An 18,489-nucleotide genomic window follows, 5' to 3' on the forward strand; every position below is an offset into this window, starting at 1 on the left:
AAGACCGAATCACCTATCAATTTGGAGTGAAAAGCATAGTGAGATCATCGAATCTCTCTCAAATTCTTCACTTTCCTCCCCGAAAACTATACGAACCATCCTCAAATCTTCAACATCTCTATCTCACCATTTCCACACCACTTTTCTAACCCATCAAAAAGATCCAGTTTCAATATCCAAACATGTCTCATTCCATAATAAAAGAAATGTGTTCAGTCAATGAATACCCAAGTTTTAGTTGAGACTCTCTTGAGGAGACTTCAAATTTAGAAATTTCGAAAGACAGTGGAAAGCTATGCAAAATATTAACAACCCATATGGGTGACTCATCAAGTCTTGAACACTCCCTTGATAGTTTTGGCATTACAAATGTTTCATTACCATTGGTTGTGGAAGTGTTAAATAAATTAAGTAATGCAGGAGCTCTAGCACTTACATTCTTCCGATGGGTGGAAAAGAAGGAAGGGTATAAACATACTAATGAGAGTTACAATGCTTTGATTGAAGCATTGGATAAGATTAAACAGTTTAACTCGATATGGGATATAGTCGAGGAAATGAAGCGTAAAGGGTTGGAAACGAAAGAGACATTTGGTTTGATAATGAGAAGATATGCTCGGTGTAGAAAGACGAAAGAAGCAATTGAGACTTTTAAGATGGAGAAGTTTGGGATGAAGCATGAGTTATCGGATTATAATCGTTTGATCGATATTAATCGAGTAAAGTTGTGTTCAAGAGGCTAAACAAGTGTTTGATGAAATGAAGAAGAAGAAAAGGTTTATGCCTGATGTGAAGACGTATAGTATACTTTTGGAAGGGTGGGGTGAAGAAAGGAATTTGGAGATGGTGTAAGATTTGTGTAAAATGATGAAAGATGAAGGGTTGGAACCTGATGTTGTTACTTACGGGATTGTTATTAATGCTTATTGTAAGTCTAAGAAGTATGATGAAGCACTTGAGATATTTCGCGGGGCGATACTAGCTAAGAATTTGAAGCCTAGTCCACATATTTATTGTTCTTTGATTCATGGGTTGGGTACGGAAAAGAGATTGAATGAAGCAATTGATTTTTTTGAGCAGTCGAAGATAAGTGGTTTTGTACCTGAACTACCTACTTATAATGCACTTGTGGGAGTTTACTGTTGGTCCGAAATGGTTTAAGGATGCATGTAAGGTACTTGAAGAGATGAAGAAATCTGAGTTCTCACAATTCTAGGACCTATGAGATTATTATACATCATCTGATAAAGAACAAAAGAACAAAAGATGCATACCAGGTTTTTCAAGAGATGGAGAGCAAGTTGGGGTGTGAACCTAGTGCAAACACCTATGAAATCATTGTAAGGATGTTTTGTAGCGAGGAGCGTGTTGATATGGCTCTTCGTGGTTTGGAATCGGATGAAGGCTAAAGGCATCCTTCCTAGTATCGTATGTTTTCATCTTTGATCAATGGTCTTTCACGGGACAACAAGTTAGATGAAGCTTGTGCATACTTTCAAGAGATGCTTGATTCGGGGTTAGGCCACCAGTCCATTGTTTGGTAATCCGAAACAAGCTCTTCTTGAAGCGGGAAAAAAGAGTTAAGCGTTAAGTTTTTGGCTTTGAAATTTGGACAAAATAAGGAAAACTCGACTGGTCATTGAATGATGCTTTCTCATCATTATAATGATAAACTATTTGTACCATATATTGTTGAAAATGTATCTGAAATCTGAACTGTCAGAGAAAATTTATTCAGTTTAAGATAGAAAGTGTACGTTTTCACATGCAAATTGGTTTAAGAACATTTACAGAGTTTTCATGACGTAAATCAATTTGCCTCCAAGAATTTATTTTGTATCAAAGTTGGTATGATAGTAACTATTGTTCTAGCTACATAACGAACTTATTATCGAAGAAATATAGATTCAAAACTCAGCATCACATCTCCTATTGTTGTACATAATATTCTTGACAGAGATGGCAGTTCAATCAGTTCTTCAAGAGACCCAAGTTCTTGGTAGCATTTCACATAATCAACAAGAGTTTCTTACAAGGGCCTGTATCTCCATCCCAAGTGTTCCAATTTCTTTGAACTCATCTTTTCATCTGCTCCCACCTCGATAAAACTCTTCGGGTAATCGTAATTAGGATATATACTTGTCAGCTTCTCAACCATATCCCTAGCCCTCGTAATGTAGGCCAGACAAAGTCCTTGAGCTTTAGGCTTCTCATATGTTAGCAGCAGCGCATCAGCAACATCCCTCACTGACATCTACGACTTTCCGTACTTTGTTTTCCATTGAATCAAGCCCCTCGTTCAACATATTGATAAGTAGAAAACTAGTAGCATTTGCAGTGGATTGTAGCACGCCAAGCACTATGTGAAACTGAAACCCAGTACGATCTTCTAAAACTTGATGATCTAAAAGAATCAGCAGCTGTGAATGCTGATTCCAATCTTCTAAAACTTGATTTCACCAATTGTTTACCAAAGAATGGTGATTCCAGTTATGTATAAACTCAGTATGAAAAAAATCATTGAATCCCATGGTTGAGAAACTTAACAAAGTTCTTGAAGTTTATGAGAAAAACTTCAAAGACTAAGTAAGTTTTTGGTGATGTGTACTCAACTATCAAAGTTCTTAAAATCTAGATTGAAAATGGACAGAAGAAGAAGATTTTATTTATATATTTATTTTTGGTTTTGAAATTTTGAAATTTATTTTTATATATATATATATATATATATATAAGAGTATTTATATATAACCGTATATATATATATACAGCCGGCTCCTAAAAAAAGACTTTAAATAAGGACCAAATCTAAAACAACCACAACTTCACCTATAAAATGATTTAAAACCTAATCTTTTGTACATATGATCTACTAACCATAAAGAACATCTCTACAAAAATTCAACTCGTTTGATAATTTTTAACATTGGCAAAAGATGATTGCAAAAACTAGATATTTCTGGACCATTAGATATTTTTCAAAAATGGACAACAATTTTTATCTAAGTTAGAGGATATCAAACGAGTTGAATTTTTGTAGAGATGTTCTTTATGATTAGTAGATCATATGCACAAAAGATTAGGTTTTAAATCATTTTGTAGGTGAAATTGTGGTTATTTTAGATTTGATTGGTCCTTATTTAAAGTCCTTTTAGGAGCTGGGCTGTATATCTTACTATATTAGAAAAATCCCCCGATGAACAGTAATTTTCACGAACATTACAGGGGAAAAATCGTCTTTTCACTATCTATTGTCGGGGTATGTTAGTCTTTTCACCATCTAAAAAAAAAGATTGTCTCCGTAGTTCTCAATTATTCGTCTCCGACTCTCCCCACTCTCTTAAACCGAAGGAATGGATGCTCAATCTCCCCATTCTCTCTTTACAATAGTTTTTGGTTTTGATTAGAGAGGTTCCAATCAACATTAAAGGCAACTAAATCCAATTTTTGCACTTCTTTATTCATATTTTCTTGAGACAATTTAAATTATAACGGTGACAATATGGGTCAATGGCAATGAATGCGTATGTAGAAGCTTATGAGGATGAATACATCGTATTAGGATCTCTTTCTTCTAAGAATTTCAACAATCTCAAGAAAGTGTGTACTAATCTTATGTTTGTCTGGTGCAAAGACTAGAACTCTAAAGGTGAGAGGACCGGTCAGAATACCCACCAAAGTTCTGAAAATCACTGCCAGGAACTCTCCCTGTGGAGAAGGTAAGTAGATTGTCTATCTTGGTTTCGTGCTTTTATCAATTGTTTTTTTTTTTGGTTGGGAAAAAATACATGGTTTTACTAATTTTTATTAGAATGGGGTAAATTGAAATTTTTTATGCTTGCATATGAATTGTTCAAGAAAGTTATCAACGACACTTTCAGAGATTGAGTTTGTGGATGAAGGTTTTTGACAACAACACAACATGTGAAAGCTGGCATATCGTTGTGGATGAACTAACTTACTAGGAGTAAGATCACTTTCTACTTAATATTTGTGGATTTTGCAAATAGAGAGTTCATGTATGACATAAGTATGTACGCTACTATGACTTTTATAGAGGTATGCAATATATATGTATTGCTTAATCTTAAGCTTCCTATTATGATAAAAGGATCCCTTTGATGGCATGACCCTTCGAAGAAAACAAGGAAAGTGATAACACTATATATGTATATCAGATTATGGGATTTATACTTCGCCATGTTATATTGGTAATGGACATATAAATTGCAAATTCTCATTCTCAATTGTGATGGATTCTCACAGTCTTCTATGAATTTGCATTTTGTCATTAGCATCATGTGATGTGCATAGGCTGATTAACATCAATTATTATTATTATTATTATTTAAAGCAAGTGCCACACGATATATTTCCAATAATGTAACGTCCTATACACATTCTTTCATTATTAGCCTTTAAATAAACTTTTGGATTTCTGAAGTCTGAACAAAATTGTTGAAATGTTTTGAATGACTTTTAAGCGTATTTGATAATAATATCAGAGGTGGATAGTTATATTTGTTTAAGGTTCATTGAAAAGACTATCTACTAAAAGAAGTACTTTTATTTTCTTTTTTATTTAGTATGTATTTAGGGAAATGATATTAGTTATATAGATTCGACAAGAACAGCCATGATATTTTGGTTTTTGTCTGGTCCTCCTGATTTTGAAGCTGGGCAACTAGATACGAAAAGGTATGGTGAACAATATACCGATTTGACATCTTTCAAGTTTCTTATCATTGAGAGTGGAGGGTCATTGTTTTTGTATGCAAACACCGATGGGATTGAAAAGTGGTGCTTTGCATGTGTAGGTTTTATAAATAAGTCAAATTGAAATTATTCAGGTCATAGATGGGATTGGGAGCAGGGTTCTTTTTTTGGGTAGATAAGTGCCTACTCTATTAATGAAGGAGAAAGGAAAAGGAAAAATGTAGGTAGTAGAAAATATGACAAGTCCTATATTTTCAACTAGCAAATGTACTGTCTCAAGTGTATATGCAGTTTTCAATTAGTAATAGGTTTTGATAATTTTTTTGTGAATTTGAGCATCATGATTGTGCGTGTTTTGATTGCACTGGAAACATGTGTCATCTTTGCTAATGATATTTAATTAACTGGAAAAGTGCAAAACATTTACTAGTAGGTGTGGTGTTAAATGAATGACCTCCAGATTGGTAGTTTTAGAGAGTTGTTGTTAAGTCACGAGGGTTGCTTTCTTAGTAACAAAGTTCGTGGTGGTGGTCATAGACGTACTTAGTGTAAAATTGATTTTCTTACCATTTTCATCTTGAACTTGGTTGTAGATAAGGAACTTTTTTAGTGACACAACAATTCCTTATCTTACTATATTAGAAAAATTTGGGGTACGAGGAATAGTAATTTGATGTCACGTTTGTGTCCGTCATAGGGGTACAATTGTCAATTCGCACCTAATAGAAAATTCTATACGCCTCTCGATTTTTCCTCTCTCCCTCTCAGTCTCCCCATCTTGGTTTCTCTTCACACACGCTTTAACCTCGCCCTCCCTTTCTCTCAGCCCTATCTCAACAGTTCTTGAATATTCTTCTCTCAAACTCCATCGCTCTTTCTCAAACCCCATCAAAGAATCGGAAAAAAAAAAAACCACTGTCAAAGGAACAAATTGCATTTAAGGTTGCTTCATCAATTGTTTACGCATATGTCTTTGTAGTTGTTCTATCGTGAAGATTCGAATGGTCAAAATCAATGTCCATGTCCACTTGAAATACTTCCCTAGAATGGTTTTATGATGGCTGAGAATCCCAATCCAGGTCCAGCAGCAGAAAGAGGTATCTGCCTCCTCCCTCCTTCCGGTTTATTTTCATTTTATTTTCATAATTTCGTCCCAATGATGGTGAGCTGTTTTGCCTTCTAACTAAATTAATAAATTTTTTTTTGCTAGAAAATGTTTAAAGTGATTTCAGTATTTCTAACTAAATTAACTTTCAATTACATTGTTCATTACAATTCACACTATAATTCTATGTTTTAGTTATTTTTCTATGATTAAACATTGGCCATCCCCATCAAAACCAAACAGTGAAACTTGGATTCTTCAAGTCTGATCTTTCTGTCAAGCTCCATGGTCAATGAAATTTTCCCAGGTATTCATGCCTCTTAAGCCATTATTCTTCCGTAAGATTTTATGTGCATAAACTTGATTTTGATGTGCACTTCATGAAAAATACATTCATTATTTCTTACTTCCTTTTTACCATTGGTAATATGGTATGCATTGTAGTGAGTCATTGACTCAAATTAATGGTTATGTGACTGATGTTGGTTCTAAATGTTTAGTAAGGCCTTTGATGTCTCTTTGATGGCATAACCCTTCGAAAAACGCAATAAAATTGATAAAACAATGTGTATGAGATTATGTGATTTAGACTTCACATGTTATGTGGGTAATGACCATGTTAGAAATCATAGTTCAAATAATGATTACCATGAGTTGTTAATATCATTAAAAAGTCATAGCCAAACATTATAAAGCGAAGTTACAAAAAAAAAAAAAAAAAAAAAAAAAAAAAAAAATGATATACTTATACTATACTAACTGGGAGCAATGGTAGAAGTAGTGGTTTTCTCATTTCTTGGATTACTTCATTACTATATGAGAAATTGATAACCTTTGCTTTTTAATCCATAAATAAGTTGGTCTGTTATGGGGTGTTGATAAAGAGATGAAAAGGCTTTCTAGGACACTGTCAACAATTCAAGGTGTCCTTGAAGATGCAGAGGAGAAGCAAGTAGCAGACATGGCAATGGTATACTACAACTTAAGGATGCTTCCTATGGATGATGTGGTGGATGACTGAGCAACTGAGGCTAAGCAACTAGATTTTAAACAAGACTGCAAATGACTTATTCCAAGAAGATATGCAACTCGTTTTTGTCCTGCTTCAATTCTCAACATATCAAGTTTCGACATAAGATCGCATCAATTAACAACAAGAGATATTTGCTGACATTTTTGCTGAAAAGGTTTAAGTTCCATATGAGACAAGGAGTTGTAGAAAGGAGAGTTGGTTTATATTAAAACTGAGAAACTTGCTCATCTTTAAGTAACCTATGTGAGCTTTGTCAACCACCTAATAATGATATTGATTGATAAAGTAAACAATTCTACTCTACCACCATCATTGAGGACCAATTCTGGGCAAAGTTGATTTTACTCAAGTGTGACCATCATTTTCACATATGTATACTATATATTTGAGGGTTAACCAATATTACCCCCTAAATACAAAAAAAAAAAAAATCAAAGTGAATTGACCGAATTTTTTTTGTGTGTATTTAGGGGGGAGACCCTAATTTCCCATCTAGTGGGGGGAAATCCTAATTGGCTCATCTAGTAGGGGGTAACACTAGTTCACCCTATATTTGATTGTGATGACTAGGGAATGTGGTAGGTGCATATAGTTGTATCAAGAACATTCTAATTCATCTATTCAAAGACTTAATGAATGTTAAATAGGTTTGTGATGGCCTTAACTTATTGCAAGCTAAGTGGTATTATAGACTCTTGACAATGGTTATTGAAAACATCAATTAGTGTAATGATAGCGCTTAATGCATGGTGCAGAGTGGATATCGCCTAAAGTCACCAGAAACTGCTGTTTTTTTGTTTTTTTTTTCTATGGTTTCCTCAAATATTTTGGTACTTTGATATGCACTGCTTTTAACTGTATGCTTCTTGAGTATTTTTAGTAAACTATATATGTATAATGTTTTGTGTTTTTCATTTGATATATATTTTTTTCAACTATTAAATGTAAGGTTCGTATTTCTGAAATGTAACTGGAATTAATTTCCTTTGAAATGGGATCAAGGTTTTCAGAGATGTATAATGAAAGAGCAAATGTGGATCAGATATGGGAGCAACTCACTTATCCCTGTTGCAAGCAAAAGTCCATGAGGGTTTGAGGTGCGGTTTTGGTTCTCATATTTTTCATGTTTGCTACAAGTGTACTAGGTTTTTTGACTGATTCATGTGATCTCTAATTTAGGATGAGGAAGTCGGTTTTGCATACATAAATTTGTGTGGAACAGTGCACACCTTGCTGAGAGGGGACAAGATGGCTATGGATGATCAATTTGTCTTTTTTTAGACATGTTGTGCTCCTACGTTGTACGTACCTCCAACACCTCTTTATACAATGCAAATACTAAATATTATTTAAGAGTTACCTACTTATTGAATCCTATGTGTAGCTACCTATTAAATTATCCGATAAATAGTTCTAGCCTGATAACTCTTGATAAGCAGTACATATGCCCTGTGGTATAACATTCACTCGTAAGGTAAGTTTCAGCCCCCATATCCAACTAACAATTAGTGTTACTAAATGAATTGCATATATACTGGGCATATATTATAAAACTTTACGTGATTTCATTAGGAAGATTATTGTGTCATCTTCTACCGTTGGTTTCGTTTTTGATTGCCAAGATAAATTAGTAATGAAGGTGGTGTTGGACTGCTACTAACTCATTTGGTGATATTTTTTATTTTACTGGTTTTTGAAGCTTAGGAGAAATGATAGCACTGTTATGCATTCCATAGATAGCTCTCTTTGGTTTCAGGTAACCCTATCTATTGAATATTATATGTAGGTACTTCTGTTTTTCTTTTTACCCTTGGTGTTACGCATCTTGGCCTCAATGGATTATAGATATATGGCCAACTACAAAATCTTTTCAAGGTAAGTGAATTATGTCTGCAAATCCACGTAATAGAGATAATTCTTAGAGTATAATATGGAACTTAGCTTCTTGCAATGGGAAAATTGTCAAAATGTTCTTTGTTGTTTGTCTTTGAATCACTTTATCGTATATAACAAATTAAAGTGGTCGAAAGATTCCGATATGATAAGAATAAGTAATATATAGAATTACTTCATCACACTAAACAATGATTTTCGATCCCGCTTGCTCAAAGAACAAAGAGAACACTTAAAGTAGGAGTTGCCATTGAACTACCGATGCCTCAATGGATGAATGGATGTAGATATAAACTTACGTACATATGTTCTCAAAAAAGGAGTTTTAAGGCCACATAATTTAATATCCTCATCTTGCACTATATAGTAATTGGTCTGCAATATATTTTGATGGTGCTTATGATAGAGGTAATTTTTAACTTTATGTAAAAGACATGATGGACGACTTCTAGGTGCAGTTCTACAAAGAGTTCAAGGTACCATCCAATAGCTCGCGAAGGCTTTTGCAGTAGGGTTAATAGTATGACATGGAGATTAGAAGAGCACTGTACTATTATTTTAAAAAGCTTTTGAAGAGTGGTTTTTCAAGTGACTTTACGACCAGTTTATAGTTTTTCAAGTGACTTTACGTAAATATAATTATAACGCTCATAATATAGCTAAATGGGATAATAGGTATGGTGGAATTTGCCCGACCCTCGAGCTGGGTATATAACTTTGTACAACCTATGTGAGCATTCTTTTTGTTGTTTTCCTTCTTTCATTTAGTGTTCTTTGATGAATTGCATTCAAATAACCGCTCTCTTGAAATTGAAAGATTGAATGTCGAGAATGCAAAACTGGCGGAGATTGACATGCTTCAAGAAGTTACTAATTAAGGCAAATTGAAGAGCACACCATCTGAATATGAGACGATGTTATTGTTTGGCCGGTGCAGTGTCTTATCAGACATTTTATTCCTCAGCTTGAGAAGAGAATAAAAGAGTGTGCAAACAAAGATTTATTAGATGTTGTTGCTAGAGTCTTGCACCAAGGGATATACCTATCTGATGGCTATTGTAGGATAAAGTTTTAGAGCAGCTCTATGTGAGGAGAAAGAGTTATTTTCCTGTTGGCCTTCTATGTACTAAATATTTCTTTCAAAACTTGAATGATAATCAATGTACTTATGAACTGTACAGGAATTGAGCAGCTCGGCATTGGGTTGTTGTTGTAGTTTTTTTTTTTTTTTTTGGACAGTTTCTATTCCTGCTGCGTATTTTACTGGCCAATTATAAGTTAGTAAAAATATGTGTGTAGCACGCATGCATGATGTTAGTATATATATATATATATATATATATATATATATATATATATATATATATATATATATATATATGGGGAGGGATCTGTTTACCATGGTTTTTATACCATGGTTTATACCACGTCCCTTTACAAGATGAGTTAAAAAATAATATTTTGTGGATATGATCTCCTAACTATGGATAGATTTTCCACAAAAATTCAGCTCATTTGGAAATCTCTAACCTAATTAAAAATTGTTGACAACTTTAAATTTTTTTTAACGGCCCAGATTTTTCGATTTTGTAATCATCTTTTGACATTGTTAAATATCACCAAATGAGTTGAAATTTTGTGGAGGTGATCTTCAAGGTTTGTTGGACATATCCACAAAAAATTAGGTTCTAATTCATCTTGTGGGTGAAGTTGTGGGCCATGGTATAAACTATGGTATGAAAACCATGGTATATTGATCCCTCCCCTATATATATATGATGATGCTTTTAATTCAAGTCTCTCTCCCCTTATTTGTTCCTCATTCTATGTGTTGAATTATCAAAATGTAAGGGGTATGTATAATGAGTTGGTTTGTGAGAAACGAAATGCATAAGATTGTCATAACCTCACTTTAGAGTACGCATGAAATGGTTATGAAATATAAAACTGTTAGAAATTGTTATAGCATCGATCCACTGCTACCATGGAGATGGTATTTTGGGGAGTTAATTAAAAGTAATGTGTTTTGAGTGCCGACTGGCATGGGCATTAACTAGTTTGTAACAATTGAGAATCGCGGTGCATGAACTAGCTGCAACCTCCAGGTGCAAACCCAAGTTTTCCACCACCCACATCATAAACCACCTCAACTGTCTGTTGTTGCCAATTCCCAATTACCGCTGTCTCCTTGGCATCCGTATTTCCAGCAAAGGCCAAGCACACTTGGTATACGTTCGATGCATAAAATATACCAGAGAAATCCACATCCAAATCGGTTTCATTAGCAAAGTGCAATACTATCTTTGGTACATTGACAGTTTGAAATCCGCTGAAGTCGTAGCAAGTGTCCAATATAGACATTGCCGGTGCAGCGGGGTAACTCGCCATTGCTTGCTGAAATGCTGTCCGAAGAGCTGAATAGGCTAAGGGTGGCAGTCGGGTAATGACAGTGCCAGAGTCTATTATGGTTCCAGATAGGTTAAATGTAGATGGTGAAATCGCCAATTTCGTTGCTCCTACACTTATTCCTTGTAAGTCCAGGAAATAAAATGACGGACCTCGTGAATCGGTGAGAAGTGGTGTAAACTTTGCAGCAGTTGAATTGGACAAAGTCGAACTGGAAGCAGTTGAATTGGGAGCACCAAAGGCTAGGAATCCAGAACTGGAACCTGATGGAATGCAGTATGAGAATGACTTGTTATACTTTTGGGAAGTCTGAGATACAAAAGAGATATTGTCGCGACCAAGGCCAAGTAACCCAGCTGCTTCCCCGAATAAGCCATTATTTTGTTCACCACAACCGAATTGAAACTTGGGGAATACATCAGAGGGTGTCACTGTCAGTGTTTCTTCTGCAAAGAATCCATAGGAATATGACTGGTCTCCATATGTAATGCCATATACACAAGTAGAGGAGCTACAGCCAGGAATGTTGCTAGTGCCGGATTGGACCTGGGCGCAATCAATTGAGGTGCACGAAATGTTGGTATAAGACGATGAATATGAAGGATCAAAGATTGGGTCAAGCTGCGAATAACAACCACCAACACATGGTTGACATTGGATCCAAGTAAGGTCACTGCCTGTGTCAAAGATAATTGGAAGATCTCTCTTTGGTGTGCCAAATCCAATAGTAACAATGAAGTTGCCAGTTCCAAGGGAGTTTCCTGAATTGACTGGGAGTGTAGCTGCCATTGAGTCTATAGAGTGTACTCCTCCCTTAGGGATCCTAGACTGAATTGAGTGAATTCTTCCTTGGTCTTGGATGAGGATTTCGGTGTGGTTGAGAGGTTTTGTTTGTTGCCCCATGGAGAACAAGGCCCATTCTTGTTAAATATTGGTAGCTTTGATGCCTTCTTCCCTGGAAAATATGAAGATAGAAGGTCTACATGGTTAAAAAGTTTGAGCTACTGATCATTTATCTTTCATGCAATTAGGATAGCTAAAATGGAATTTTACAGTTTCACCATTTAATCATTTATACCAATATTATATAATATGGGTGATCCTTTTCAGCTGTGTGATTAATTAAGTAATTGCGATAATGGCATTTATCGAATATACAATGACCTCGCAAGAAAAAATAGATGTTTATTATACACAATTGAAAGCGCATGAAGAAATGTGATTGCTTTCAGGCCTGTTTATGTTCATTGACGAGTCTTAACAGAATAAGTTTGCACAGAAACCACGAGCTCAATGGTCGTGCATGCCTCCCCTGAAGACCTGAAAGTCATTAGTGCCGCTAGGGAGTTTTAGTTCGTGCAATTATTTAAGCGCTACAGGGCTGGCAGCAACAGTCTTCAGCAGTTCAGCTACATTTTCCTAGAGTATTGTAGGAACCTCTATACAGAAAGAAGTCAGTTTGGGGAGATTTAACGTACATGTTTTATATATACCCAAAATACCATGATTTTATTTATTTAAAGGTATATTGTACCAGCTAATCGAATGGAATTCGCCCATCGTGTGTAAATAACCAAAAAGACAGTTCTGAACAGCCTATTTTTTTAGTACCAGGCCAATTAAGCTAGTACAGGGGACTACAGCTCACAAGTCTTACAATCTCATCTAGACAAAGTCAAAGCATGATGAAAATAAACATTATGTACTCCTCACTATATGTATTCTGGTATATATTTATGCTTACCCCTAGGAGAGAATTCGGAACAAGAGGTTGCTGGTAACAAGGATTTGACCCTAATAACATGTTGATGATGATGAGGCCTGTTTGCTAATGTCTCTTCTATTCCATAAGCTTGGCTAAAGTAAGAGAGAAACAGTAAGCTACACAAGAGGCTGAGATTGTGAAAGACGGAATTGTCGTTGTTCATCACCATGTGAGAATAGTACTCTTATCTAAGTTTGAGTACTCTTCTCTTTAAACCCATTTGATTTTGAGTTTGGCACATTGTAATATATATAGAAGAAAAAGAAGAGGGAAGCCGAGCGTGGAAAGAGTACAATTTTGTTTTTTTTGTTCTTCTCTTCTTAAAACAAATGATTCGAGAGTACTTAATTGTCACAGTTGATTTTTTAATCTAATTTTAAAAAGGATGGTACATACATTCGTAAAATATTTCAAAAGTGTACGTGAAGACAACAAATTCTAATTTTTTAAAGTAAACAATAAATGAATTTTAGCTAAGAATAGTCAAATTGAATTTTTCGCTATGCTAGTTGATTATTTGTTCTTTTTTTAATTTCATAAGATTTTTTCAAATTTCTGGAATGTTTGAATGGTTATAACATGACATAATTTTATTTAGTTCACAATTACACCCAAAAAAAAAATGTAAACGGACTGTTTCTTGCGTCGGCCAAATGTCAAAGCTTCCTGTTCAACAACCAAAGACTAGAAAAAGAAATGTCTTCTGTTATGAAGATAATTTTGTTTTTATTAATTAATATTAATTGCATCTACTTATTATTTTTATTGTAGTTTAGGTAGTACTGATCTAGCTAGTAGTGCAATATAAGTAACATTGTGCAGCAGGCCTTCTCTTAGACGGATAATCCGTTAGAGCAAGTTTAATGGGGGGCTATATGGGCTGCTAAAGGCAAATATAGCACTCCAGCTACAGAAATGTCATTCCAATGGGGTTATTAAAAGGGTCTTAAATTTGGAAGGAGTCAAAACTCAGCCAAAGTTAAGACCTTCGCTAGTAGCTGCCACAATAAGTTTCGGGATACGAACGACATAATTTATGTCGTCTATTGGTTATTTATGTACGGACGGCAGAAACTATGCCGGCTGTCTCCCGTTTTAATTAAATGGACGGACACTCTGCCATCTGTACCTGGTAGACCTGAGAAATCAAGAAATTTATTTTCCACTAAAATTTATGTACAGATAACCATTAAGTTTCCTCATTTTCTTGCTAATCACCATTAAATTTCCTCATTTTCTTGCTAATCACCATTAAGTTTCATCATTTGTACAACTTTTTTGCTTATATAAAAACCATCCTCAAACTATATGAGATTAACTAAAAAAAACAATGTCTCCTCTCACATATTTCTTCCTTTCTTTAGTTGCTTTCATAGCTATCCCCGAATGGTCTCACTGGTCGGATTACCCTACCAGTGAGTATTCAAACGAAGAAACAAATAAAGAAGAAAAAAAAAAAAAAAAAAGATGATGAATGGGCTTGAGACCCGCATCTTGTTATGAAAAGGGTAATGACGAAGCAGATGAAGATGAAGATGATGAGGCAGATGATGAGGATGAAGATGATGAAGATGAAGATGATGATGATGAACATTGATGCTCTATTTTAATGTTTTATTTTATTTTCCTAATGTTAATGTTCTATTTACCTTTAAAAAGTTTGAATAATAAAACAGCTTCATCAAGTGAAGGATTGCCTAAATGTTCATAATAATGTTCCTAATTATGTTATCTTATATTCTTTTATTTTCCTAATGTTCCCAAGTATCTTTGAAAAGAGAGGCTATTAAAGGGATATCGCTACCATCAATAAGGCAAAATTCAGGTCTGAAGACTTCATTGGCATCGGCTGACAAGACGGAGTTAAGGTTTTGACCATCGGGAAGGCCACTTTCACCCCATGAGTGAGTTTTTCTTCTTTTAGAAGGGATAGTAGTAGTTGGAGGGGGAATGGTGGTGTTGTGCTGAGAAGCAGAAGGAGGCTTATCTTTAGGAGCAATAGGAATGGAAGAAGGAGCAGGTGGTTTATCAGCAGCAGTTGGTGTTGAGGAGGGCTTAGATGCTTTCTTTTTCCCTTTCTCAGATAAGTATCGACCAGCGTTGGTATTCATCGGCATTCGAGGAGCCATATCTGTATACAATAAAAGATGCTCATTAAATATACTTTACAATATCGGATATTCATAAAAGTCAAGAACCTCTTCTTTAATATCAAGGAAAAGATTGGGAGTCATGGTGCAATTGTCATCTAGATAGTCATAGAAACTTTTGGGAAGGTTAGGAGGTAAGCCATGCAAGGCAAAGGAAGATACGAGAAAGGGAAGATCGTTTGAGGAATTGTTTAAAGGAGATTGAGGGGGAGTTGGCGACTGACCCATTTTTTGAAGAGCTCGGTGTTTGAGTACGTAAAGAGGTGCGCAATAGTTTGAGATGTCAGGAAGAGGAACAATAACTTTGGGATTCCCTTCTTTATCGGCACCCGTTTTAACATTGACATCGACTTCAATTCCTTCTAAAAGGCTCAATACTCTGTCTAAATTTCCTTGGCTTTTTGCAAAATGAGGAAGAAGAACTGAGAACGCACAAAGAAGAAAAAGGTTAGGTAGGAATTTCGCTATTCTTAAGATAGAAAATGAATCTAAATGAAGATATACCTGAAGAGTTGAAGACTTGATGTTTCAAAGGAGGATTTCTTTGGGATATCGGGCGCTCCCCAATTACCCAGAACGACAATCGGATACTGGGTCCACTGTTTGTCACTATTGCGGTTTTTTCAAAGGATGCCCCTAATGTTTCGGTTGGTATGTTTTTTGGGATAAAAATATCCGATAATTTTTTCACAAAATCTATAGTGCATAAGAATATTGGATAGCCTAATACGGTCAGCTTCATATCTATCGGGAGAAAGGTGGCTATTGTAGAAATTACAGACAAACAGTAACCTCCAGAAGTTACCCGTACCCTAACCAGGGGAAAAGTTCAAATGGTTCAGTACTTCACAATCGAGGTTGGATAAAGGAAATCTCAATCCAGCGGCGAGTTGGCCAACAGTGACAATGATTCCATTTTTGGTACCACTCTGACATTGAGTAAAAGTCCGAGTACCAGCGTAATGTTGTAAATAAAGGGTGGAGGGAATTTGATAGGCGGCTTGAACTAAAGCTAGGTTTGGTCGCCTGATGAAAAAACCACAAAGTCCATCGCTCTATCGGCTGGTATCTTCAATAGTATCGCGCTCAGATTCAGAGTTAGTGGTTTCAAAGGGATGGCAGGGAACACCTTCTACAACATAAGATAGCTCCCACGACATTTGGGGCCGAGATTTATTGGTTGAGGTAGAGGCAAAGTTTTGGCTGTAGGGTCTATCATCAAGAAGCATATCATCAAAAAGAATGTCATCCGATATGGTATCCTCAGAAGGGAGACTAGCATCAGAGATGATATCTTCACTGGCCATTTAAACGACTATACACAAAGAAGGAATGACAAAGGTATTTTTAATATCTGCAATTCAATATTTACAAAGCGTTATTAGCAGCATGATATTAGAGTATCGACAATATCGATATAAGGGTTGAATCATCGGAAATACCGATGTATAGATTCATATTGGAATAATATAGTGTTGGAATATCGGAAATATGGTGGTACATGCCGATAGTAAAACCAGAACAAAAAAAAAGATGAAAACAAGGTTGTGAATAAAAAGATTCGAACTTTTACAAGTTTTGGAGTTTAAAATAGTAATGTATGTCAGTACATAAGCATTAGCACGCGAGTATATGCAAAATAAAGGATTTCAAATGTAAACAACTAAAGTTAAGATAAAATATCGTATCTACTATTACTAAGATGAGTATATCAATTCATGTTTTAGAAAGATTAACGAAGTGCAGGATGAAAGAACATACCTTATGGGTTGCAAGATTGATGGATTTTCAAGAAGACGAGATTAACTTTCGGGAAGGTTGAAGAAGAAGAAAATCAGTGTTGTTTGCTTTGAAAGCGTACTGAAGAAGCTAAAGAGGTTTTGTGTTTGGAAGCGTACTGGAGAAACTAAAGAGGGAAAAACGGTTCAGGTTTAAATTTACAATATTGAAAAATTGGGCCGAGTTGATATCTGGGCCCGATAGTTTTTCATATCCGTTATCTGATATAGTTTCTTCTCGAAAAGTTGAAATTTCAAATAAAAATTTCAAGATTTCGAGAGGGGGCAATGTAGTGGGCAAATATCGTACCTATAAACATATTCATTTCAGTATTTTTAAACTCGAGATATTGGCATAAAGGCCAATATCTCGGTATATCTCGTGGGTGTTTGAATTGTGTTGCAGGTAGAAAGCGGGAAATGAAAAACAAAGACAAGGGACACATGTCAAAGATTGACTGGGTCTAAGACAAATTAAGACACTATATAAAGACTGGAAGAGGATCAGAAAAAGATTCATGTTTTCATTCAATCCAGATTACAAAAAAGTGTAAAAACAGGGGAGAGAAATAGAGAGAAAGAAAGATTGTAAAATTCTATCGCCAATCAATAAAACTTTGATTCAATTCATCTTCTTCATTCATTCTTTTCATTCATTCTGATTCATTAGTAAGATTGTGTGATCTTAGAACATTTAAGAAAGGTGTTCTTAGACATCACAATGAATGTACTGGCTTGTCCATGATCCTCTGTACATGACTGCATGTAATGCCTACCAAACCAAATTGTAATGTTCATCACTATTGTAGGTTTAGGACAACTCCATGACCACAATGTGGTGTATGATAGTCCATTTGTAGCTTTTGGTTGTTTTACAGTTTTACCATTCAAAATTCCTACCTGCTACCCAGAAAGTCACCTTGCACGCACTGGGATGGGCCGTGTTTTTTGAATAAATGGAAAAAACAAAGTGTGTTCCATTCATTCACCGAGCAAAGTAACTTGCACTGTGAGTTTGGGAGTGCTCTAAAATGTAGAGTAATCCTACAAATTCAAGCAAAATTGGAACTGCAAGGTGTTCAAAACCAACGAAAAATGCAATTGTATTGGCGATGAACTTCCAAAGGCTTGAAGTTTGAACTTCTTGTTTCAAATAGGCATTCAAACTAGATTACAACGGTGTGTATAAGCTTAGAAACTGAACTAGCCTCTTATAACACCTTTGAAAAGTACAAAAAATTGTTCAAAGGGAGCGATCTAAAGTACACATAGTGTAAGTTTCATTTTAGTTTTGGTAAAAGTCAGCTAATTTTTATCAAGTTTCACAAACCAGGGGGAGGCCTCATTTTATTTACTTAGCTTGCATTATTAGTGCTAACTCAGGATCATCTCTGGAGTTACTTCTACATTCACACAAGCATACACTAGTATCTCGCTTAGATAAGAGATCTGGGCAAAGTTAGGGTCTTAAATCAGGTTCACCATGGTAAACGGCTAGTACGTATCTAATGTTTTGTAGAGTGCAGTTGTGCACGTCTTCAGCAGACAACATGTCAATCGTGGTTTTAGTCCCACATCGAATAAGCATACAAGATGTCATGTGAGACGATTGTAGAAAATCAAACTAAATAATACATGCAAAC

The 18,489-nt window shown here is 35.4% G+C and overlaps 1 protein-coding gene and 1 pseudogene across 1 annotated transcript; one reads left to right on the forward strand and one right to left on the reverse strand.

Moving 5' to 3' along the window:
- Positions 1-292: 292 nt before the first annotated feature.
- LOC147495237 (pentatricopeptide repeat-containing protein At5g15010, mitochondrial-like) lies at positions 293-1,647 on the forward strand (annotated as a pseudogene).
- Positions 1,648-10,618: 8,971 nt separating this feature from the next.
- Positions 10,619-13,226, reverse strand: LOC147495238 (aspartyl protease family protein At5g10770-like). Its single transcript, XM_086563859.1, has 2 exons — positions 12,898-13,226; positions 10,619-12,108 (listed from the first exon to the last, which is right to left on the reverse strand). The coding sequence occupies exon 2, from the start codon at positions 12,054-12,056 to the stop codon at positions 10,836-10,838; it is 1,221 nt and encodes a 406-aa protein (XP_086419985.1). The 5' UTR covers positions 12,057-12,108; positions 12,898-13,226; the 3' UTR covers positions 10,619-10,835.
- Between the last annotated feature and the right edge of the window lie 5,263 nt (positions 13,227-18,489).

This window comes from Coptis chinensis, chromosome 6 (assembly GCF_015680905.1).
Source record: "Coptis chinensis isolate HL-2020 chromosome 6, ASM1568090v1, whole genome shotgun sequence".
NCBI lineage: Eukaryota > Viridiplantae > Streptophyta > Magnoliopsida > Ranunculales > Ranunculaceae > Coptis > Coptis chinensis.

What these genes read in the sequence shown, in the direction of transcription:
- LOC147495238 (XM_086563859.1), bottom strand. Translation starts at nt 12,056, where the DNA reads ATGGGGCAACAAACAAAACCTCTCAACCACACCGAAATCCTCATCCAA.